The 25,587-nt window shown below is 37.9% G+C and overlaps 1 protein-coding gene across 2 annotated transcripts in view; it reads left to right on the top strand.

Annotated features, from left to right (window-relative positions):
* The first annotated feature begins 7,211 nt into the window (after positions 1-7,211).
* LOC144228442 (UDP-glucuronosyltransferase 3A1-like) overlaps positions 7,212-25,587 on the top strand; it is a 31,310-nt gene continuing 12,934 nt past the window's right edge. The window contains exons 1-2 of one of the 2 annotated variants that reach the window (XM_077760266.1): positions 7,212-7,305; positions 20,171-20,176. In XM_077760266.1, the coding sequence (XP_077616392.1) occupies positions 7,212-7,305; positions 20,171-20,176 (100 nt within the window). Of the gene's footprint in view, positions 7,306-15,286; positions 15,401-20,170; positions 20,177-25,587 lie in introns of both variants that reach the window. The other variant, XM_077760260.1, reaches the window with a different exon arrangement.

Below are 25,587 nucleotides of genomic sequence, written 5' to 3'. Positions count from 1 at the left end.
CTCCCTCCTCACTTTTTACGATATGACCATAAGATATTGGCCAGCTGCTCCATTTTGGGTCTTCCTCTTGCATTTCCTTCTCACCTTGCCTCAAGCTTAGGAAGCCTGACCTCTGTCCTCCAGTTAGACAGGGGTGGCCCTCCCAGGACATCACCTGTGGTCTTTGTGCCTAGTCCCCTCCTCCTAAAAGCACCTCCTTTGCTAGTTACACCTGGAGCTTGTCTTTGGGACACAGCTGATGCTGTGGTTTTTACTTCCCACAATTCACTTCTCAAGTTTCCACTCTTAAAATAGTAGTCATGGTGACTTCTAGTGCAGATCCCAAACCTCTGGATGAGCTCTTGGCTGTTAGATCCAGTGACTATATCCATTCCCAAGATTTTGTTGATTTAGAAAGCATCCGTCTGCCACCCTAATGTGGCAGAGAGTAACCCTCTATGTATAAGAATTACATTCAGGTCTTAGCAACATGCATCAGAAAAAGTATATTTTAACCACAAGGTTTTTCTTTGTTTGCTGTTTGTTTTTTTGATGAGGGCTGGTGTGGTGGCTCCGTCCTATTGTCTGTGGCTCTCACTTCCCTCCTTTTTATTTTGAATTCTGGATCTCCTTTATTAGACAGCAGGCTCCCTCTGTGATAGATTCCTTTCAAAATATATTTTACTTTCAAAGAATTGTATATTCTTGTTTGCTTTTGCCCTTTCAGACAAAATTAAATTACTCCTTAAAGTTTCACAAGTATGGTATCTTGTCAATATAACACAGTGAAGGAAACAGTAAATATACAAGATGGCCCCAGAACCATAGTATTTGTTTCCTTAATACTTCTGGGGTTATGCCCACATCTTGAAGTAATTTAAATGGAGGCTGAAGTGGCTACTACCAATACTCCCTGCAGATATGGAAAGAGGACCATGCTTGCCAAAGTCAGAATAGGATTTTCTAGATAGAATATGAGTTGGTGCCATGTGTCTATCAAATTCTATGAGTTTTCATGCTGCACGATGTCATTTACAGCTCAAGCACATCACATGAGGACTTGTGTGTGTGTGTGTGTGTGTGTGTGTGTGTGTTATTCAAGGTTTTATTTCTGTAAATTTTTAAAATGTTTATTTATTTATTTTTTTGAGAGAGCGACTGAGAGAGAGAGCGAGCGAAGCTGGCAGGCAGCACATAAACCAGGGAGAGGCAGAAAAAGAGGGAGAGAGAATCCCAAGCAGGTTTAGCATTGTAAGCACAGAGCTCAACATGGGGCTTGTTCTCATGAACCATGAGATCATGACCTGAACTGAAATCAAGAGTTGAACTCTCAACCACTGAGCCACCTAGTCGCCCCTATTTCCGTGATTCTTATGAAATCTCTGAAATTTGCTTTTGGCAATAGTTCCTTGACAGGCAGACCTGAAGCTTTCTCTGTGTTGTAATTAGAAAGAATAGCCAAGATTTCCTTCCCTCATAATCCACAAAGGGATATAAGGATGATGCTTCCGGCTGATGACTCCCTTTCCTGCTACCACCACATCATCCTCTCTGACCACTTGTGACTCAGTCGTGTCAAGTCTGTGATTGGTGCTTCCTGGGCTCCACTCCATCCAGCACGTCTGATTAAAGGCAACCAGTGACCAGGATGATGCCTCCAATCTAGATCCAAATCTAGACTGGATCCAAGATCGAAATCTCCATTAGGCCGAATGTCAGCATGGCCTTGATGGCATGGACAGCCAATCTTATCATTCCCTGATTCAGATCTTTTGCTGGCTCCCACTGTATGGGATACAAGCTCTCTGTGATTTGTGTCTGACTACCACTTCAGGTGCATCTTGAAAACTCTGAAATAGATCCACACAAACATGTTCGGTTGTTTTATGACAAATCTCTTCAGCAAATTGTACTGGAACAACTGATATCTGAATGGTCTTTGATATTTATTCAATGGCATACACAGAAGGACATTGACTGTTACTGCACACCATACACAAAAATTAACTCAAATTGTATCATCGACCTAAATGGAAACACTGATATTAGAACATTCTCAAAGAAAATCATTGTAGTCTGATGTAGATTTATTATTTAGGTCCCACAAGCTCACATCATAAAAGGAAGACATTTGATAAATTTTATTTTATCAAAATGACCAACTTTCATTCTTCTAGAGACATGCATGAGAAGATAATACATAAGCCATAAACTGGGAGAAAATATTACAGCACATTTCTCAGACAAAGAACTTCTATCTAGAATATCCAAACAAATCCTACAACTGGCACAAACATGGACAAAAATATTTGAACACACACTTCACTAAGAAAGATATGCAAGTGGCCAATAATCATGTGAAAATTACTTGAAACATTAGTCATTAGATTAATGCAAAATAAAACCACGGTATCACAACACATGTAGTAGACTAGCTAAAATTTAAAAGGCTGACTATATCAATAGTGAGCAAGATGACAGAGTTACTGGAACTCATACCCATTCAATTGCTGAGGGGAATGTGAAATGGTGCAGCAACATAGGAAGATCACTCTGAGTTTCTCAGTTAAGCACACACTTGCCACATGACCCCGCTTTTTCACTTCTGATATTTACTCAAGTTCATGAAAACATGTTTGAAAATCTGTACACAAATGTTCATAGAAGCTTTATTTATAATAACTCCGGACTAAGAAAAACGTACATGCCATCAATAGGTGAATGGAATGACATTTATGTTATATCCATATAATGGGTGCCGTTTGTTTATACAAAATACACTTAAAAATCGAATTGAAAATTGCTATGTGTGAGATATGTTTTTAAGTGTATTTCTGTTTTGTACCTTACAATGTAGTATTTATGAATTATTGTTGCACTTGAATATAATTGTAAATGCAAACACATTTTAGTAATTTCTAAAACAGTAGCGCTAGTACAGTTTTGATGAAGGAAGATGTACATATGTGTAAGAATTGGTTTCCTTCCTGGAGAATCAGAGGACTAATGATAAACAGACTAAGGGATCAGGCTCGCATACTCAGACCTAATGAAAGTTTATTTTGTGAGTGTGACTTGAAATCTCCCCATAATTATAACATAACACATAAGAAATGACAAACACAGGCAAAATACTTAAATCTAATATTTGTTGGTGTTTAATGGACATGAAACATGACACACTATAAGGATCTACATATAAAATACATATATTTGGAGGTACATTTTAAGATGCTGAAGTGAAGTTCAATCTGTCATTTATGTTTCTTCTCATTATGTCATGATTCTTTCACTTAGGTGTTTCTACCATTATTACCAACAACGATCATGTATTGATTCTTTGTGTGCCTAGCTACACTAAATGCTCTATGGATGTGATTTACACCCATGTCAATCTTCTGCTGTTTGGCTTATCACATCCTAATTACAGGCACTGTGAGGTGGTTATTTGTTTAAGTGTCAACCAATTATCCATGAAAAAGGAGGTAAATGGAATTACTTTGTGTCTTAAGCAAACTCTACTTAACTCAGAGAACTAGCTATTTCTGAAAATCATATTTCATATTTTGAATGTCCTTAAGATGAGTGCATTTTACCCAGTTCAACAACTTGATTCAGCCAACACTGACAGATTTTATGGAAGATGCAGATTCTAAGCTGAAAGAGGATTCGGCAGGACCAGGGCAGGGCAGCAGGCCAGGGTGGAACCCTAGTCTAGAAGAGGGTTTAGAGGATCTTGACTACAATTTGGTGAAAGAGAGAATCTTTGTCACACCCACCCTAACACACCGTGCTGTGTTGTACCTCTGTATCAGTGACCACACTGTGTCCTCTCTCAGAAATGCCACTCTGCTCTTTTTGGGACAAAAGCTTCTATGTGTTCTTCCTACCAAATTTTATTGTGTTCACATTGGTGTGGCTGCACTTGACTTCAACAGAGTTCATTGTGTATCCTCTTTTGAAGCATTTTTCTTACTATATTGAAATTACTTCACACTTGTGTCCCTCAATATAGAAATTATAAGACCTTAAGAATCAGGGACTGGCTTCCATCCATCTTGTTGTACAGCACATTGCATCATTGCTTGAACAAGGAAGCCTGAGATGGCTGGATAATCTTTTAGAAAAGAGACAATATTTGATATATATCTCACACCATATCTAAAAATAAACTCTAAATACATTAGATATTTAATATTTAAAAATGAAAACATACTGAATCTAAAAATAAGGTGTGTGTATGGAATTACTAAGGAATGACCTTGACCTGTGTGTATGGAATGACTTTTTAAATATGACTTAAATATCCAGAAGCAACAAAGAAAAGTTAACTAATTTAACTAATTTGACAGTAGTAAGATGTTTTTACATGGGTAATCACCACGAATAGAAAAATACCATTGAAAAAGTGGGATAAGTGTATTCATGATTTTCATCACAGAGAGATGACTACTATTCCTAACATTTAAAAAATCTATCAAAATTGAGGAAGGAAGCTTGGTACATAGACACATTTGGGTCAAAGACACCTATAAACTATAATGGACAAGACAATTTTATTTTATTTTATTTTTTTATATTNTCACCTTGTGTACTGTAGCTTGTTTCTTGAGGTAGCCCTCTCAGGCAGGGATGGGCGTGGTGTGATCCAAAGCCTCAGGTGGGAGCTCTGCCTTGGACAAGACAATTTTAGACTAATGTTGACTGAATTCTTATCTGTTAAGTAAGAAAGAAAATAGTCTAAAGATAAATATAGTAATCTCACTTTTATTTTTAAGTAAATAGAAAAAGGGAGAGAATAAAAATATAATTATATCTGCATGCCATTGCAAAAAGGAGCAGAAGGAGAAAAAAATCAGAAGCATGTGACAGTTTTCTATAAAGCTGTTTTTGAGTAGCATGAAGGTCAAGGAAACAAATGGCATGTGTATCGACTTCTGTGTTTCCATAGTTTGATCTTTGAAGGCATGTTGTTATTTTTCATAACAAAATTCTATATATAACAACAATAATGGAGGAGAATTTATTTATAAATAAATACTATTTATAACAAAAAGTAGAATACAAACAGAAACAAATGAATTCAAAATATTTTCAAAATTTAACATAATTGCACTGTATCAAAAAAATGGTTGGGACAAAAAGCTTCTATGTGTTCTTCCTACCAAAAAGATGGGGGGAAACACAATGACATTTTTTAAAAAATGTTTTTATTTATTTCTAGGAGAGAGAGAGAAAGACAGCGTGAGCAGGGGAGGGTCAGAGAGAGAGGGAGTCACAGACCGAAACAGGCTCCAGGCTCTGAGTTGGCAGTCAGCACAGAGCCCGACGCGGGGCTCGAACCCACGAACCGCGAGATCATGACCTAAGCGAAAGTCGGACGCTTAACCGACTAAGCCACCCAGGCGCCCCCACAATGACATTTTGAACACAGTACTTTGAATATCTGTCTCATCAACCTAAAGAAAATGAACTGCAAAAAATCTACTTTTCGAGTAGTCTTTTTTTTGAGTAGTTGAGTAAGGCTGATATTCATGGTTGGTGGATTAGTACATGGTATAACCTTTTTTCAGTGCATTGTATGATTGAGCAAATGAGTAAATATAGCAAACATATTGAACATAGATTTCTTAAATTTAGAACGTGAATTACCCATGTGGAAATGGAGGAGATTAAAATCATTTCTGTGGTGATGCATTGGCATTGAAGGATTTGGTATAAACTCATATTTTTTTTCAAATACTAAATACAAGCATGGCAATATAGATATGTAATATTTATATCCATCCTTATATCTATCTATTTAAAACTCTGTCCACTGAAAAGGGATTATGAACAGCAGTTCTGCATTAGCAATGAACACTTCTGCAGACCATATCCAGGTTTCTAAATACCATTTCTCATTTAACGGTTTCTTTGAGAAGTCGAAGATTTTAAGACAGAAATAAACAAACAAATACAAGAGGAATCTGGAAATTGTGTGCAAGAAAGAAAGAAAAACTTCCAAAGTGGTTGAGTTTCCACAGCAGTAACCCAATACATGATAATAGTAAGAGATAACATCTCACTGAATAAATACAGAGAGATGAATAAATAATGATAATAACTGATACAGATAGAAAATAGACAGATGAGAGATAAATGAGAGGAAGATAGGGACAAAGGGAAAGGTTTTGTAACAATACAATGCCACGTGAGAAAATAAACTAAAGAAAAATGCAATTAAAAATCACTAATTGGCCACCACAACAGCAATTGCTGTAAGTAAGAAATATTAAAGATGATAAAATGAGTGGGTGAAACTTGATAGGATTAGAAGATTTACACAGTTTCAAAATGTCTCCCCATATCTTATTTCCTAATTATAGGGTAAAAAAAATAGCAGCTTTGCAGTCAAGAATCTTGACGAACACCACCTTAAAAAAGGGATAGAGTTATCACCTCTAATGATTGGACCATCTGACATCATGTGCTTCCTCTTGAGATTCATTGAGACAGAATCGATACCATGTTTGTAGTATTCCCACCAAACTCCCTAGTAACCTCAAGTATAATGAGAAAACATCAAACAAACCCAATTTGGGATCCATCATAGAAAATAGCTTGTACTCTTAAAATGTGTGACATTTTAGTGACACATAATGTCTTTTAGTGACATAAAAGAAAAAGAAGGGTTGAGAAACCAGATTTTACTAAAGGGAGATGAGATAGACATGATAACTAAATGCAATGTGTGCTCCTGAGTTGGCTCCTGCACCAGAAAATTCATATCACAACATAGAATATTATTTGCACAACTAGAGGGATTGCAGTAAGGTTAGAGATGGGTCTGAGTCACCTGGAGGTGGACCTATCTTGGAAGTGACATCCCAAGGTCTCTATCATATCTGGTTCAGAGGATCTTCTCTGGGGAGAGTGGTGATACAGGGACTGAGAGGGGTTAAGGAGAGCTCACTAACCCCTCCTTCCTGTGGTCTTAGGTCAGCGAGGGTGAGGACCCAATACCCTGTGGAGCAAGCACCCGGGAGGAGGAGCAGAAGGGCTAGAGGTGACAAAAAGAAGAGAAGACAGGCAGGATCCACCTCTCGCCTCTTCCCAAGCTGCCTGTCAGTGCACTTCCTTGGCTGCCAGGGCAGCACGTGTCCCAGGGCACACAGGTCATGGGCTACAGAGGCACGGAGCACAGGGCTCTGGGCACCAGGCTGGACTCTGCAGCTGGAAGAGGAGCGAGCATGGCGGGGCAGCGGGCGCTGCTGCTGGCTGGCTTCCTTCTGCCTGGGTTCCTGCTCTCTGAGGCCGCCAAAATTCTGACTGCATTTGCACTGGGTGAGTGCTTAGCTGGAGAATCAGACACAGGCACATCCCAGGCAGCTGTGCCAGGGCTCAGTCACACAGCCTTCGGTCAGAGGATCATTCCAAGTGGCGTTTCTTACAGGGCTAGCATCCCAGACTAGAGAAAGGCGTGAGAGGTCTGGGGGGGCGGGGGCGTGTAGAATGGGGTACCTACTGCTGGGATGGGGAAGTTAGTTTGGGGCTAACAACAGTTTCCTTCCCTCTCTTTGTCTTTGCTCTGGAGGTGCTTCCCATTCTGCATTGTTGGGGCCAGAATTTAGATCCAGTGCTGAGCTAGAAACCATGAGCCATCCACTCCAGGGACTTTCAGAGGTACATCCTAAAAATGTGGGGGTGTGCGGTAGTTGCCAGTAGAAAGAGGAAGGTGAGGTCAGTTTCGTCTCTTGGAGGCTACTGCACTAACGGGGCATGTTTCATTAATGGGAAACCTGGAGAACTGACTGGGTAGAGGAGGGGGCCCTAGACAATTAAGTTCTCAGTCCCTTCTCTCTTTTGCCCTTAATGCTGGAAGGTTTTGAAGGGCAGTGAAGCAGATTAATTTTGTGTGAACCCAGTTGTGATGCCTTTACTTTTTCCCCAAAGGGAACAGAAGGGGAACAGGGACATTTATTAGGATAAAGAAGGTTTCAGAGGAATGAGTTTCCTGAAGACTTTTTTGGATCCATCTTGACAGGATAGGGGATCCACACTGTCCCTCCTCTGCCCCAGAATGCAGTGGGCTCACCAGGACCCTCAGGAATGGCTGCCTCCGCAGGAAGCCTTTTCTCATGCATCCTTTCCTCCCTCCCTCCCTCCCTTCTTTCTTTCTTTCTTTCTTTCTTTCTTTCTTTCTTTCTTTCTTTCTTTCTTTCTTTCTTTCTTTCTTTCTTAAAATCAAGTTAATTAACACACAGCACAGTATAGTTTTGGCTTCAGGAGTAGAACACAGTGATTCATTTCTAACATGAATGAATGAATTTCTAATATGATACCCAGTGCTCAATCCAAATAGTGCTCCTTCTTAATGCCCATAACCCATTTAATCCACATTCCCACCTACCTCCCCTCTGACAACCCTGTTTGTTCTCTGTATTGAAGAGTTTCTAATAGTTCTCTTCCCTCTCTGTTTCTATTTTATTTTTCCTTCCTTTTCTCTATGTTCATCTGTTGTGTTTCTCAAATTCCTGATATGAGTGAAATCATATGATAACTGTCTTTTCTGACTTATTTTGCTTAGGATAATACGCTCTAGTTCCATCCATATTGTTTCAAATGGCAAAATTTCATTCTTTTTCATTGTTGAGTAGTATTCCATTATATATATGTATGTGTGTGTGTGTGTGTGTGTGTGTGTGTGTGAGACATGGTGTGTGTGTGTATATATATATATTACACAGTGTCTTCTTTATTTGTTTACGGGTTAATGGACATTTGGGCTCTATCCATAATTTTGCTATGGAAATTATTGTTAGTGCTGCTATAAACATTGGGGTGCATGTGCCCCTTCAAATTAACATTTTTGTATCCTTTGAATAAGTTCCTAGTAGTACAATTTCTGGGTCATAGAATAGTTCTACTTTATTTATTTTTATCTTATTTTCATTTTTTAAAAACAGAGAGTATTTACAATGATGCTTTACTGTATCTTTAAAAAAATTTTTGTTTATTTAGTTTTGAGAGAGAGAGAAACAGAGAACGGGTGGGTCAGAGAGAGAAGGAGACACAGAATTGGAAGCAGGCTCTAGGCTCTGAGTTGTCAGTACAGAGCCCCATGCAGGGCTTGGACCCACCAACTGTGATATCGTAGGGTAGTTTTATTTTTAAAATTTTTATGAACCTCCACACTGTCATTCAGTGTGGCTGCTCCAGTTTGCATTTAAACCAACAGTGAAAAATGGTTCTCCCTTTTCTGCATCCCCAACAACATTTGTTTCCTCAGTTGTTAATTTTAGCCATTCCAACAGGTGTGAAGTGTTATCTCGTTGCGGTTTTGATTTGTATTTCCCTGATGGTATATGATGTTGAGCATTTTTACATGTATCTGTTAGCCATCTGGGTGTCTTTGGAGAAGTGTCTATTTGTGTCTTCTGTCCATTTCTTCACTGAATTATTTGCTTTTTCGGGTGTTGAGTTTGATAAGTTCTTTATAGATTTTGGACACTAAATGTTTATCTGATCCCTCATTTGCAAATATCTTCTCCTAGTCCACTGGTTGCCTTTTAGTTTTGTTGGCTGTTTCCTTTGCTGTGCAAAACCTTTTTACTTTGATGAGGTTCCAAAAGTTCATTTTTGCTTTTATTTCCTTTGCCTCTAAAGTCATGTCAAGTAAAAAGTTGCTGTGACCTAGGTCAGAGAGGTTGTTTCCTGTCTTCTCCTCTAGGATTTCGATGGTTTCTTGTCTCACGTTTAGGTCAGTCATCCATTTTGAATTCATTTTTGTGTATGGTGTGAGAAAGTGGTCCAGTTTCATTCATTCTTCTGCATGTTGCTGTCCAGTTCTCCCAGCACCATTTGCTAAAGAGACTGTCTTTTTTCCATTGGATATGCTTTCCTGCTTTGCCAAAGATTAGTTGGACAAATATTTGAAGGTCCATTTCCAGGTTCTCTATCTTATTCCATTGATCTATGTTTTTGTGCCAATAGCATAGTGTCTTGATGTTTACAGCCATGTAATACAGGTTAAAGTCCAGGATTGTGATGCCTCCTGCTTTGGTTTTCTTTTTCAACATTACATTGGCCATTTGGGGTCTTTAGTGGTTTCATACAAATTTTAAGATTGTTTGTTTTAGCTCTGGGAAAAATGCTTGTGTTATTTTGATAGGGATTGCATTGAATGTGTAGATTTGGGTAGTATTGACATTTTAAAAATATTTGTTCTTTCAATTCATGAGCATGAAATGTTTTTCCATTTCTTTGTGTCTCCTTCAATTTTTTTCATAAGTTTTCTATAGCTTTCAGCATACAAATATTTTACTTCTTTCTTAGTTTTATTCCTAGGTGTCTTATGGTTTTTGATGCAGTTGTAAATGGGCTCAACTCCTTGAAATCTCTTTCTGCTGTTTCATTATTAGTGTATAAAAATGCAACCAATTTATGTACATTGATATTATATCCTGCATCTTGCCTGAATTCATGTATTAGCTCTAGGAGTTTTTTGGTGGAGTCTTCAGGTTTTCCATGAAGAGTATCATGTCATCTGTGAAAAATGAAAGATTGACTTCTTCCTTGGTGATTTGGATTTCTTTTATTTCTTTTTGTTTTCTGATTGCTGAGGCTAGGACTTCTAGTACTGTGTTAAACAACAGTGGTGAAGAGTGGACATCCCTGTCTTGTTTCTGATCTTTGGGGGAAAGCTCTCCTGGAAAATGTTCCACGTGTACTCAAGAAGAATGTGTATTCTGCTTCTTTAGGCTGAAATGTTCTGACTATACCTTTTAAGTCCCTCTGTTCCAGTGTGTCATTCAGAACCTTTGTTTCCTTGTTGATTTTCTGCTTAGACAATCTATCCATTGCTGTAAGTGGAGTATTAAAGTTCCTTACAATTATGGTTTTATTATCAATAAGTTGACTCATATTTGTGATTAATTGATTTATATATTTCGGTTTTACCAAATTGGAGGTGTAAATATTCACAAATGTTAGCTTTTCTTGATGGACAGACCCCTTAATTATGATATAATGCCCTTCTTCATCTCTTGTTATGGTCTTTGTTTTAAAGTCTAGTTTGTATGATGTAAGTATGGCTACCCTAGCTTTCTTTTGACATCCAGTTGCATGATAGATGGTTCTCCATTCCCTCACTTTAAATCTGCAGATGTCTTCAGGTCTAAAGTGGGTCTCTTGTAGGCAGCATATAGATGGATCTTGTATTTTTAAATCCATTCTCTTACCCTATGTCTTTTGATTGGGGAATTTAGTCCATTTACATTCAGAGTGATTGTTGAAAGATATGAATTTAGTGCCATTGTGTTAACTGTAGATTTTGTGTTTGTGGTGATGTTGTCTGGTTGTTTATAGTCTTTGCTGCTTTCCATTCACTGAGTCCTTCTCAGAATTTCTTGCAGGGCTGGTTTAGTGGTCACAAACTTCTTTAGTTTATATTTGTCTTGGAAGCTCTTAATCTCTCCTATTCTGAATGACAACCTTACTGAATAAAGGATTCTTGGCTATGTATTTTTCCTATTCATCATATTGAATATTTCCTGCCATTCCCTTCTGGCCTGCCAAGTTTCAGTGGACATTTATGTGTCTACCCTTGTAGGTTAAAGACATTTTGTCCCTAGCTGCTTTCAGAATTCTCTCTTTGCCTTTGTATTTTGCAAGTTTAACTATGATATATTGTGGGATTGACCAGTTTTTGTTGATTTTGAAGGGAGTTCTCTGTGCCTCTTGGACTTGGATGCCTGTTTCTTTCTCCTGATTAGGGAAGTGCTCAGCTATAATTTGTTCAAATAAACCTTATGCCCCCTTTTCTTGCTCTTCTTTTTCTGGGACTCCTGTGATATGAACACTGTTTTCTTTCGTGGAATTGCTTAGATCTCAAATTCTCTGCTTGTGATCTAGTACGTTCCTTTCTCTCATTTTTTCAGGTTTATTTTTTCCATAGTTTCATTTTATTTCACCTTTTTTCTCCTCTGTTTCTTCAATCCTACTGTCACTATAGTTAGTTATTTTGCATCTCAGTGATAGCCTTTAAAAAATTCATCATGACTAGTTCTTAGGTCTTTGATCTCTGGAGCAACAGTTTCTCTGGTATCTTCTATGCTTTTTTCATGCCCAGCTATCAGTCTTACAACTATTGTTCTAAATTGTGTTCAGATATATTTTTATATCTGTTTTGAGCAAGTCTCCGGCTGTGATTTCTTCTCAACCTTTCTTTTGTGGAGAATGCTTCTGTCTTGTCATTTTGCTTAAGTTTCTCTCTCTTGCATTTTTTAAAAGCCTCTTAGGTGCATCACATCTGGGAGTACTTCTATATTGAAAAGGGGTCAGACACTGTCCAGGGCCTGGCACTCCAGGAAGTGTTTCTGGTGTTTGTTGCAGGCACACTGCTCTTGTGTTTTGGCTGTTCTATCCCACTGGTCAGTCCTTTGCAGAACTCCTCCTTGCTTACAGTGGTGGAGTGTTTGGACACTAGGTGTGCTTTGATTTGTTTGTTGAAGTAACCCTAAAAAAAAAAGGATAGGGGAAGCCTGATCCCATAAGAAGAGAAAAAGGAAACTGGAGAACAGAAAGCCAAAAAGAATAAAACAAACTATAAGGCTGATTCCAAAGAAAGAGTAGGAAAAAAATAAAGAAAAAAAGTAGAAGAAAAAAGACTAGAATAAGAAATGTCTGAAAAATACATACATATATATGTATGATATATATGTATGATAAATATATATATAGTATGAAATGATATATATGTGTATAAGTAATAAATGATATATATATGTAAGAAATGATATATATAGTAAGAAATGACAAAAAAAAAGTCAGAAACCATGAGCCTGATTCCAAAAGAAAACAAAAGAGGGAGGAAAGAAAGAGAGAAAAAAGAAAAAAAATGTTGTCTGTTGGTGTCATGGGCTGGTGGCTGTGCTTGTCTGGGGGAGAGACTGGCTGTGATGGGTGAGCCAGTCTTGCTCCAGTAAATAAGCAGTTGTCAGNAGATGTAATGGGCTCTGCCTCCACTGGGAGCTGCTGTGTTGTTCTCCAATGTCCCACTGTGTTGGTGTTGGGGGAAAAACAGCATCATTCCAATCTCTTATCCCTGGACCAGGGATCTCAGCCCTAACTTATCAGGCAGCCCCCACAGAATAGTGAAGGCAGTCGACTTGCCCTGCTCCACAGTTCTCCTGCACCTTTTTGATGCTCAGTTGGAATTCAAAATCTGAAGTGTTAAAGGACGCAGCACCGCACAGCAATGCTCCCTTCCTCGAGTAGAGCCTCTCTCCCCTCCTTTTTTTTTTTTTAATTTTTTTAAATGTTTTTATTTATTTCTAGGAGAGAGAGAGAGAGAGCGTGAGCAGGGGAGGGTCAGAGAGAGAAGGAGACACAGACTCTGAAACAGGCTCCAGGCTCTGAGCTGGCAGTCAGCACAGAGCCCGACGCGGGGCTCGAACCCACGAACCGTGAGATCATGACCCAAGCGAAAGTCGGACGCTCAACCGACTAAGCCACCCAGGAGCCCCAAGCCTCTCTCCCCTCCTGATGAAAGGCTTTTGGCTGGCATCTGCAGTGTCTTTTATTCTTGGGGAGACAATAAACTTTCTTCCCAAAGTACTCCAGAAAGGAAACTGTTCTTTGCAGTGAACCCCAGAGATTGCTACACACTACACTATGCACGCTGGGGTGGCTCACTCCTCCCCAAGAGCATGAGTCAGAGATCCGCTCTGGAGAAGGTTGCACACTTCTGAAAACTCTGAATTTCAAATCCAAGTTTCAACTGTTGCAAACAAAGAGTTGGGACACTCAGTACTTCTTGCTCCCCAGTCCATAGTCCAGAGAAATTTGCTCTTGTGATAACTCGATGCTCCACTTTCATAATCTCTTTCTCTTTTCCCTTTTGTCTCTCCACAGAAGGGGTTCCCTCTCCTCTATATCTTAGCCACTGTATCTCCCTCAATTCACATCCAGGCACCTCAATCCTGCCACACTGTCTTCCTCCAAATGTAGAGACACTTTGGCTTCTCTGCAGATCGAATTCCTGGGTGTTCTAAGTGATCTGACATCAATATAGCTATGTTTGAGAGGCAAGGAAGTCCAGGCCCTCCTACTTCTCTGCCATCATAACCCCCCTCTCCCTGCATCCATTTCTTGCATAAGTTAAAGGTAAGCCAGAGGAAGCAGTCTGAGGAGGTAGAAGCTTGTGTTTTATGCAATCTATGTTATCTCAGGAAACAGAAAGATAAATTAAAAATTAGAGTAATTCCCAGAGATACACACCATTATTGTAGTCAGACATCCCACTCTGCTGACCTAATCACCATGAAGTCGTTTCCTTCCAAAGTACCCCTACCCTCCAACGTGGGCCAATTCTATTTTTTCTTCCTGATTGGACATTCTCTGCTCTGAGTCCATAAACTCAAGAGAAATGCCCCTTGATGATGCATGGTTTTAGACAATCATTGCAAGATAAAACCAGTACTTCCCCTAAGAGTAAACTTCTCTTTCTTTAGAAACTCATGATTTTCTTGGTAGGATTCCACATTTCCAGTTAGGCCTGAAAATTTCTGAACATGAAATTAAAGCATTTAGGATAACTGTGGCCATTGGGGTAGAACAGTAAGATCCTGCTCATGACAGATTTAGGCATCACCTAAATGGCCACAGTCATCTTGAATGTTTTAATTTCATGTTCAGAAATTTTCAGGCCTAACTGGAAATGTGGAATCCTACCAAATATATTTGGAAACCTGGACTCCTGCCAAGTATATTTGAATCTCAAGGAGTTTGTTTCTAAGTGGTAGATCTGCTTCAATGGCTGTTTCTTGGACTCATATTCAAGTTCCCGTGTTTATAATCCCTCCACTAACATGAATTTCCAAGGAGAATGATTCCATAAGGACCACCGACTGATTATACAATAGGAACCCTTCCCACTTCCATATACAGCAGTGTGCCTAATTTCCACCAGTATGGTTATTTCTTTAGGGCATGACGTCTCCATAAGGCCTGGCTAAAATGAGCATGTCCCTAGGATCAGGAACTCTTTGAGGCCTAAGCAGAGAAGAGCATCACACTGACATGGAAGCCACGAGTCACAAGGAAATCTTTGATGGAGGATTGCCATAGGTCAAAATTTGGGCAGACTGAATGTAGGTATCTCAGCTGGGGCTTACCCTAATTGGGACAGTGGGGCTGAAGAAATTCATCTTCCTCTGCTCACCATCAGCTTTCTGCCCCCTTGCCATGCATTTCCCAATTGCTACATCCATTTCAGACCCTCTGTTCACATCTTTACAAAGATGTAATTTTGTGTTGTTCCTAGGTGGAAGCCATTATCTACTACTGGACCGTGTATCTGAGATTCTTCAAGATCATGGTCATAATGTCACTATGCTTTTTTATGGAGAAGAGTTTTTAATCCCAGGTATGTTTTTTAGTAATCATTGAATTCTTCTATCCCAGGGAGACAATGTCTTTTGTACTGTACTGTGAAGCACATAATCTTTCTGGATCTGGTTGTATTGACAGGATGGGAACAATGTGTGTGTGCATGTTTCTGTTACCTGCTGGTTATCATATTAGGCTCTGTAGCTCTGGCCTCCACATGCTGTATCTCCATGTCTTACCTCTTTAGCTAGGTGTCACTTCAGTTCAGGCAAGCCTCCATACATTATTATTGATCATTTTGATAACTGCTACTCTGTAGTGTGGTTTTAATTTGTTTGAACATATATCTTCAGCCATATTTATAGTTTCTGTTATGTAAGGAGAGCTGCTCTTCCTGTTTCATTGGTTACTTTCTACTCTTGTTCTGAAGCCTGAAGTTTAAGAAAGCTTTTTAAAGGATGCCTTTTATTCATGTCCTAGGATCAGAATCAATCAATGTGATGATCCTGTATTTTTGAGAAGTCACTGGATGCCCATGAGTTGTGCATAGTGATGGCAGAAGTTCTAGAGTCAACTGAGCCCAAATAATTTGAGCTAAGATGAAGCTCATCTGTCTTGTCAATGATTCTCTGTTGACAGACAAGGACACCGAGGCTCAGAGAACTTCAAAGATTTGTTCAAGTTCACACAGGAGTTTAATAATAGAGTTAGTGGATCTGGAACTTAAAGTTTTGATTTTTGCATTCAGAATTGCTGAAGCTTTAATTCCAAAAAATCCAAAATTAAGCATTTTTGATGTAAAACAAGTCTGAGAAAGTATAAAAAGCTGAAGATGAACTTAAGACTCTGTTACTGTGTAATCACCTTCTAGATTGGGTTCCATATTGTTCAGGGAATATCTTTTCTATACATATCCCTTTGTATCTGCCTTAATTGTCAGCTGATTGTGTATTTGCTTTGACTGCCAACCATGGTAACTGCAGCACATGATCATTTCATTTTGATGGTTCCTGGAAATGAGGAACTGCTGAAATCTTTATACCCACCACCTCTTTAACAAACAGGCTCACACTCAGAACTACAAACATCAGGGGACTCATGGATTCCCTTAGTTTCATTCTTGGTTCCAAGTGTTAAGAGTCCAGAGTTTCTTGTAATATTTACCATTTCAGAGGTTTTGAAATGGATTATTTAGTTTTCTCTACAGGAGTACCTTTGCGGTGGTCTGCAAATAAGGAAACACGTGATTGGATTATTTTTGTTGACCTGATTCAATACTCAGTATTGAAACTTTTGAACCTGTATTAACTACCTGTTTGGATAACTTCTCTATAGAGTTTTTATTTATAGCTTTAATAAATAAATGACTTCAGAAATAGCAACTGTTTGTAATGCTTACATGAAGGTTGTTCTGATCAATAACTGAAATCACAAGTGTAGGATGCCAGCCTATAGAGGATCTTCCTTTTCCTAAGGGAGCTTGCTATACCTCTCTGTCCACCAGGTAGACATTCTCCACGTGACAGAACTTCTTTATTCTGGGGGGACTGTGCAGTTACATCATTGTTTTTGAGGGACTTGCTTACACTCATAAGACATTCTGTCTGGAAGGACATGCCTGTGGCCAGACAATTCTACGCCTTTCAGCTAGTTAGGTTCTGCTTTCTTTAGGTAAGGAGGTAGGAGAGCAGATTAGCAGCTAACGCAAGAAAGCTTTGTCTTGGAATTCAGGATTTTGAATGGACTCACGGTCTCCTCCCTTTACCCATGCAGTAGTGCTCACCTTGTCCTGGGAGCTAAAAAAACCTAATATCTTAGTCCGCTGTCATCAAGGTGAGGTCAATTTCTCATTGCTGGGGTTTAAAGTTTATTAAAATACAACTACCTTTCCCTCCGAATTTCAGAACCAACTCAGAGAAAGTTATAGAGATTAGGTCAAAATGCACCTTTATGTAGCTGATTGAGGAACTTCCTTTAGATCTTCATTAAGTATCATGGCCCTGGCTAGTGGTTTGAAAATAGGTTCTGTAAACTTGAGTATCGTTCTATTTCATTCAGTATTGTGCCTTGGGTAGTTTCCTCATGTGCTTGCACTGAACTGTTTTCAGAAAGACTCCAACCCCAAGCTTGTCTCCCTACAGCTCCCTTTTGGTATTCTGGTATTCTGGCTTGTAATTCCAGCTGCCGTGTCCTTCCCCTAATCTGCACTGCTCTGCTCAGGGAGATGGCCAGGCCAGTGTGGGTACCTCCTCCATGAGAAGTATCTTGGAAGTTTTCTCCAGCCACCCATGAGTGTCCTGCGTTACCTAGTGTCCATTTTATCATATATTTGGTCTGGTTTTCTTTAGTTGTTTTCAGGAAGAATTTCAATATGACATTGTCACTTGCTTGTGGCCACAGACTGAAGTTGCTTATATTCATTATTTAAGCCATTCTATTGAAGTAATATTGGCATATAATAAACTGGATATATTTAAAATACACAATATCTGGTATATTTGTACATGTACATATGCTGACATATGTGTGTAGATATACTTGTGAAGCCACCAACATAATCAAGACAAGAAATATATTTGTTTCCCCACCAGAAGCTTTCTAATGCCCTTTTGCAATCTTCTCTCTGAATTGTCCCACCTTTCTATTCCCATTGCCAGTCAATCCCTAATATGTCCCTATGTGTTAGATCGCGTCATGTAGAGTTTATATCAATGGAATCATAATTACGTAGTGTTAAAATTGGTTTATTTTACTTAGCATAAATGTTTTTAGATTCATTCATAGTGTGTGTATGAATAGTTCATTACATTTTCTTGCCGAATAATGTTCTACCACAATGTATTTATTTAGTTGCCTGTTGATGGGCATCCAGTTTTCAACTGGATGCTAATACACCTGCTGTGAAGATTTATGTACAGGCCTTTGTATGAACAGGTACTATATTTTCTCTGGATTAATGGGTAGGAGAACAGTGGCTGAACCATGTGTTAGGTGCATGTTTAACTTTTAAAGAAATGGCTACACTGCTTTCCAAAGTGGCTCTAACATTCTGCATCTCACCAGAAGTGACTGCAAATTTCATGTACGCCACATATTGTCAGTACTTGCTACGGTTCGTCTTTTTAGTTTCCGCTTTCCTTGTGTAGGTGTTTATTTCATTGTGGTGTTTACATGCATTTCCTTTATTAGTAATTTTGTTAAGCCTTTTTCCATGTGCTTGTTGGTCAACCATATATCTTCACTGGTGAAGTGTTTGTCAAATTTTGCCCATTTTAACACTGGGTCATTTGTTTTGTTATTATTGAGTCTTCAGTGTTCTCGATATATATTTTGGATATAAGTTACTTACCAGATACAAGCCCTGAAAATATTCTTTCCCAGTCCATGACTTACCTTTTAATTCTCTCAGGAGTGTCTTCTGAAGAGTACAGTTTTTACTTTGATGAAGTGTAATTTCATGCTTTTGCTACATGTTTTAGTATGAATATATGATTTCTTTTGTTTATTCTGTTAAAATGATGAATGTAACTAATAGATTTTCAAATGTTAAACTAACCTTGTATTCCAAAAGTGAATTCAATTTGGTCAAGGTATATTTTCCTTTTATATATTTTATATTTTGTTTGCTTGAATTTTGGTTTAAAATTTTATATCTCTGTTCATGTGGATCATCACTCTTGTGATTTTCTTGAGATTTTTTTTTTCTCTAATTGGTATCAGTGAAATGCTTGTCTCAGAATGAATTGGGTTGTGTTCCTTTCTCAGTTTTCTGGAAGAGTATGGGTAGAATTAGTATTGTTTCTTCCTAAATTGTTTTAGCCAATATAAGAGACAGCATGTCTCTCCCCACCCTAAAATTAGGTTTGGGTGTTAAGACATATGACCTTACACATACACCAAGTGGCTATAAAATGGTTTATTAATAATATGATGACACTTCCAGGGGAGAGTAAGGCAACTCCCAAGTTTGTCCAAAAATACAGGCACAGGAGGGTGGCTTTGGGCTTTTATGGTGGTTAGCAGCGGGACTGGAGTGGGGATTTCCCTTCATATTTGGCAAAACATGCCATGTCTCATTTATTTCAATTTGAACATTTTTAAGTAAGTCATTGTGGCATTTTATGAGCCCTGCTTCCTGAGACTGATGAGAGAGCTGAAAATATCACTGAATGTCTGTTTTAAAAACTGACTATGTGGTTTAGTTGGTTAAGAGTCTGACTTAGGCTTAGGTCATGATCTTATGGTTTGTGAGTTTGCGGCCTCACTGGGATCTTTCTTGTAGGTAAGTATTCTCTGTCACCCTCACTCTGCCCTTTCCCCACTTGCTTTTTTCCCCTTCTCTCTCTTAAGATAAAAAAATAAACTTAAAAAACCCCCCAGCTTTGTGCATTTAGAGAAGTGAATTAGTGCCTTGGTCATGATTAGTAATGTCTGAAAATCTAGAGGATAAGAACAGTCTTCATTAAGGTTGTGTATTGTCTTTAGTGTGTAGAGACACATGTGTAATCTTCATTTATATTTTGGATATCCATTTGGCAGGAGATTCTGAGTACTTTACCCAAATGTAACAATCTTTTGTCTTTATAGGTCTATCCAGAATGTCTTTTTTTCTTTAAGTTAACTTTGGTAGTTTATGTCTTTCTAAGAAGTGGTCCATATCATGTTGTCTATTCTTTTAGCATATGCAGTTCATAGAATCCTTTTATAGTCCCTTTTATTTCTATGTGGTCGTTAGTGTTGTTACTTCTTTCATTTCTTTTTTTCCTTTTTCTAAGATCAGGTTAGTTAACATATAGTGTAGTATTGGTTTTAAGAGCAGAATTTAGTGATTCATCAGTTACATATAATACCCAGTGCTCATCACAACAAGTGCCCTCCTTAATGCTCATCACCTGTTTAATTCTCCCTCTCCATCTCCCCTTCAGTTTGTTCTCTGTAGTTAAGAGTCTCTTATGGTTTGCTCCTTGTTTATTTTTATCTTATTTTATTTTTCTTTACCTTCCTTTATGTTCACCTGTTTTGTTTCTCAAATTCCACATATGAATGAAATCATATGGTATTTGTCTTTCTCTGACTTATTTCACTTAGCATCGTACACTGTAACTCCATTCAGGTCCTTGCAAATGGCAAGATTTTTTTCTGATTGTAGTGATTTGTGTCTTCCTTATTTGTAAATTTTCTTCATTGTTTCAATGAACCGGCTCTAGTTCCACTGATCCCTTCTTGTTCTTTTCTTATTTCCAATATTATTAGTTTCTCCCCTAATCTTTATTAATTCTACCTTCTGTTTTAGATTTAGTACACTTTCTTCTCAATATCTTAGGGTGGCAGAATAGGCTATTGATTTGATAACTTTCTTTGTTAACATAGTTGTAAATTTCCTGTAAGCACCAATTTTGATGCATCCCATAAGTTTTGGTATGTTGTATTTCCAAATTTATTTTTTTCTATGTATTTTCTGATTTCCCTTGTGATTTCTATTTGATACATTGCCCAGTTTTCCTTATCTTGTTGATTTCTACCCTCATCCTGTTGTGGTCAGATGTCCTGGGGTAATTATGTCTTAAAATCTATTGAGACTTATTTGTGGCTGAACATATGGTCTCTGCTGGAAAATGTCCCATGTGTCCTTGGGAGGAATGTGTATTGTTGCTATTGTTGGGAGGAATATGCTGCTATTGTTGGGAAGAGTGTCCTGTATATATCTGTTACATCTAGTAGATCAATGTGTGCAGTCTTCTATGTTCTTACTGATCTTTCTGGTTTTTCTATCTATTATTGATAGTGGGGTATGCAATCTCCAATGATTTTTATGGAACTGTCTGTTTCTCCCTCATCTGTCAACTTTTGCTTTACGTATTTTGATGGTTTCTCATTAGATGTATATGTGTTTATAATAGTTTTATCTTCTTGCTGTAGTGAACCTTTTATTGATATATAATATCTTTCTTTGTTTTGTAACCTTTTTTGATTTATGGTATATTGTGATTGACATTTGCTCATCTGCTTTCTTTGGTTATTTGCATGGAATATCTTTTTTCCATTTCCGTGTATCTGTATCATTGGACCTAAAGTCTCTTGTAGACAGTATAGAGCTGGATCACGTTTTTCTTTGTGTGTGTGTTTGTGACCTTTTAATTTTTGTATTTATTTTTAAATATAATTTGTTTATTATGGAATGATTTTGGATTTACATAAAAATTGCTAAGTTGGTATACAACTCACAACTTCTTCCTCCCATTGTTAATCCCATTTTATTTTTAATTTTTTTAATTATTATTTTTTGTTGAAGTATAGTTGATATATAATGTGACACTTGTTTCAGATGTATGACATAGTGATTTGCCAGCTGCCTATATATTGTTATGTTGTGCTCACCACAAGTGTAGCTACCATCTGTCACCAAACAACACTATTACAATCGGATCATGTGTTTTTACCCAAAGTCTGTCTTTTGATAGGAGAGTTTAATGCATGTGCATTTGAAGTACTTACTGATAAGGAAAGACTTCTGTTATTTTGCTATTTGTTTTCTATATGCCTTACAGCTTTTTTGTTCCTCACTTTCTGTATTACTATTTCTTTTGTGTTTAGTTGATTCTTTGTTGTGAAAATTTGTTGTGAAAATTTTAAATCCCTTTATCATTTCCTTTTGTGTATATCCTATAGCTATTGTGTGTGTGTGTGTGTGTGTGTGTGTGTGTGTGTTACCATGGGAATTTCATTTAACCTGCTAAATCAATGTCATTCATTATAATTTATAGTAGTTCAAGTTTAATAACATTAAAAAATTCTGCTTCTGTAATGCATTGTTCATCCTCACCCTCTTGGGTTGTTGACATCACAAAAATACATTTTTGTACATTGTGTGCCCCCAGACATAAACTATCATTAATTTAAATGAATTAGTACATTAAATTATATAGAAAACTTGATTGGAGTTACAAAGTTTAAGTAATACTTGTTTTTAAGGAAATAATTTGTTTTTAAAAATGGGCTAGTTTTCTTAAATCATGTAGAAACCAAAAGTGCAGTTAGAAACTGTTGCTATACAACATGGATGGACCTTGAGGGTGTTATGCTGAGCGAAATAAGTCAGGCAGAGAAGGACAAATATCATATGTTTGCACGTATAGGAGGATTAGGAGGAACTTGACGGAGGAACAAGGGGGAGAAGAAGGGCGGAAATGGTGGGGGAAAGGGAGAGAAGCAAACCATGAGAGACTCTTGAATGCTGACAAAAACTGAGGACTGATGGATGTGGGGGGGAGGGGGGATGGGCATGGAGGAGGACACTTGTGGGGATGAGCACTGAGTGTTATGTGGAAACTAATTTGACAATAAACTATTTGTAAAGAAAAAAAAAAAAAAGATGTTCCCTGAACAATATTTTATTTTTTCATTCACCTTTGAGTTAGTATCTGGTATCTTTTCATTTTTTCCCTGGAAGACTCCCTTGAGCTATCCTGTCAGTGCAGGTCTAGTGGTAGCAAGTTTCCTTAGGTTTTGTTTGCCTAGGAATGTCTTAGTTTCTCCCTTTCTTTTGAGGGATAGTGTTCCCAGATAAGGAATTTTTTGTTGACCATTCTTTTCTGTTAGTGCTTTGAATATATTGGCCCACTGACTTTCTTCACATCTTGCTTTTGTTCTCTGAGAATCCTTAAGGCAGTGATTTTAAAGTCATTGTCTAGTATATCTGCCATCAGGCCTTTCTCAGGAACAGTTTCTGTTGATTATTTTCCTCTGAATAGGCTTTAGTTTTCAGTTTCCTGGTGTGTCTTGCGGTTTTTGTAGAAGACTGAACATTTGAATCTAACCATGTGTTAAATCTGGAGATGAGACTTTCCTCCTTTCCCCAGGGTTGGCAGATTTTTGTTATTAATTTTATTTGTTATTTTGTTATTAATTTGTTATTAATTTTGTTTATTAATTTTTTGATTGTTTTATCCTGCCTTTGTGGAAAGGGCCAATGTGAGGTGTAAATTTCAATGTTCTTAGGTCTTTTCTGGACCTTTCCCTGGTCATAAATGGACACTTTCTTCTAATGTTCCTGGTATATGTGGTTGCTTTCCAAAATTCTAGGCTTTAATATCTGTCTCTCAGGAAGGGAAAAACAGAAAAATGAGAGAAAAAAAGATCATCAGCCTTTTTAAGATTCCTTGAAGTCCATTCAGGGAGAGGAGGGAGATGGTTGCAACAATAGGTGTAGGAATAGAAAATCCTTTGTTGCCTTCTTTGTCTGCACTTGTGTGATTAGAGCAGAAAGCAGCAATCAGAGCCCAGATATGTGATATTTGGAAGTTTTTGGTTTTTTTTCATTTTGTTTTTGTTTTTTGCTTTGTTTTGTTTTGTTTTTGGTGCATTAACTCTGGTTATTGAAAGCTCTGTGCATGCTGCTTGGTGAACACATGTATAGCTACTTGCCATGTGATAGGGCAAGGGATGGGTAGTTGCTGCTGTGATAAGAGGTGGAATAACTGAAATTAAGCAAAATTATATGCAATTTACAATGAAAACCTGCCTTGGAAGTTGACTGCAACTGTTTAAAATAGATATTTTAGACTGAGTCATCCAGTTCAAAAAATTTTTTAATGTTTTATTTATTTCTGAGAGAGAGAGAGAGACATCATGAGCAGAGGAGGGTCAGAGAGAGAGGGAGATACAGAATCTGAAAGAGCCTCCAGGATCTGAGCTAGCTGTCAGCACAGAGCCCGATGCAGGACTCAAACCCCCGAACCGTGAGATCATGACCTGAGCCGAAGTCGGACGCTTAACCGACTGAGCCACCCAGGCGCCCCATGAGTCTTCCAGTTCAATTTTTATTTCATTAGGGAGATAGATTCCTGGTGCTCCATCATCTTCCCAGAAATTTCCCTACTACCTTTTGACCTAATTGTACACACACACACACACACACACACACACACACACACAACATTGAATATGTGTGTGTATATATAAAAGAAAAATTTTGCCAGCTTCTATTTGAATGTGTGCCTAGGAAAGCTCTTTATACATATGTGGTCAAAGTGGAACCACAGGAGTTCTTTCTTGACAGTGTCAGGGATGGAAAGTCCTTCAACAGAACAAATAATTCTTCCTAGGAATTCAACTGAGGTGCTGTGGCTTCTGTTTGTGTAAGACAGCAGCACATCTGTCTTTGTGAGCCTCTATGTGAATTTTTATGTTTTGAATGAATGTGTTCAATGAATCTCTACAAAAGTTGTCCTCAATGTGCTGTCATACATGTGCTCCTGGAGAAAGGTGAATGTGGTTTAAATCTTGCCAGCAAAGCTTGTGAGCTGGGCTGATGAGGCAGACCACAAGAAGCCAGTACAAGTGATTTGTATGCTTCAAAGACGAAGGAGAAGAGAAACTGCAGCTGAGATATTGTTGAAATAGGATTTGAATGAACATATTAACAAATCTATGCTTGCAAACTATCTGACTTAGATATAGTCAGCAATTTCAGTAATATTGGAGATGGGAGGCAGGCTTAATATGATGTGTCATGGAAATAATGTTATGGTAATGTACTGCAAGGCATTATTAATTCTTTTCAGGTTGATGAATAATTGAAATTAAGTTATTAAATGGAAAAGCAGTGTAGATAATCACTCCTTTGCTTAATAGATCTTTTATTATGGGATTTCGTCCTTAAAGTCACTGTTTCAATATGTATTTGGTTGTATTTAAAGGTTAATATGTTGGATAGATCCAAATGGATCCCTTTTTGTCAAGCTGACTATAAGTCCCAAAACTTTAATATTATTTTAATTTATGACTTGTTACATAGGACAATGATAGCTATTAGGAGATGATGTAAAAGATGGTTGTTATGACTATGAAATATTCTATCCCAGTAGTTAGGAAGCGGCATGCAAATTTGTCCTCTATGTAATATTTTTGACTCCCAGGAATACAAGAATTTCTACATAAATTTAATAGGATATACTAATTATATCTGTTATTTTTGCCCCAGTATTGATTAAGAACATTAAGCTTGGTCATTGGTTCGTCTCATCCAATGTTAAGTCATTGGAAGTTCTGATGTAGAGGTACAAAAGCAACCTGTGCCCTTTTTCAGTTGTAAAAGTAATGTTAGATTCCATATGTATCAAAACTGAGAACTCTGTTTGATTTCTTTCCTGACTCTCCCACCCTGCCTATCCCTTCTCTTTCCTTGTTGTTTTGGTTATTCTTATATGTATTTTGGGGATGTATCTGTTATAACCT

This window comes from Crocuta crocuta, unplaced genomic scaffold, assembly GCF_008692635.1.
Source record: "Crocuta crocuta isolate KB4526 unplaced genomic scaffold, BGI_CrCroc_1.0 scaffold150, whole genome shotgun sequence".
In the NCBI taxonomy this organism is placed as follows: domain Eukaryota; kingdom Metazoa; phylum Chordata; class Mammalia; order Carnivora; family Hyaenidae; genus Crocuta; species Crocuta crocuta.
The sequence above is the reverse complement of the archived record's forward strand: the minus strand, read 5'-3'. Positions and strand labels throughout refer to the sequence as shown.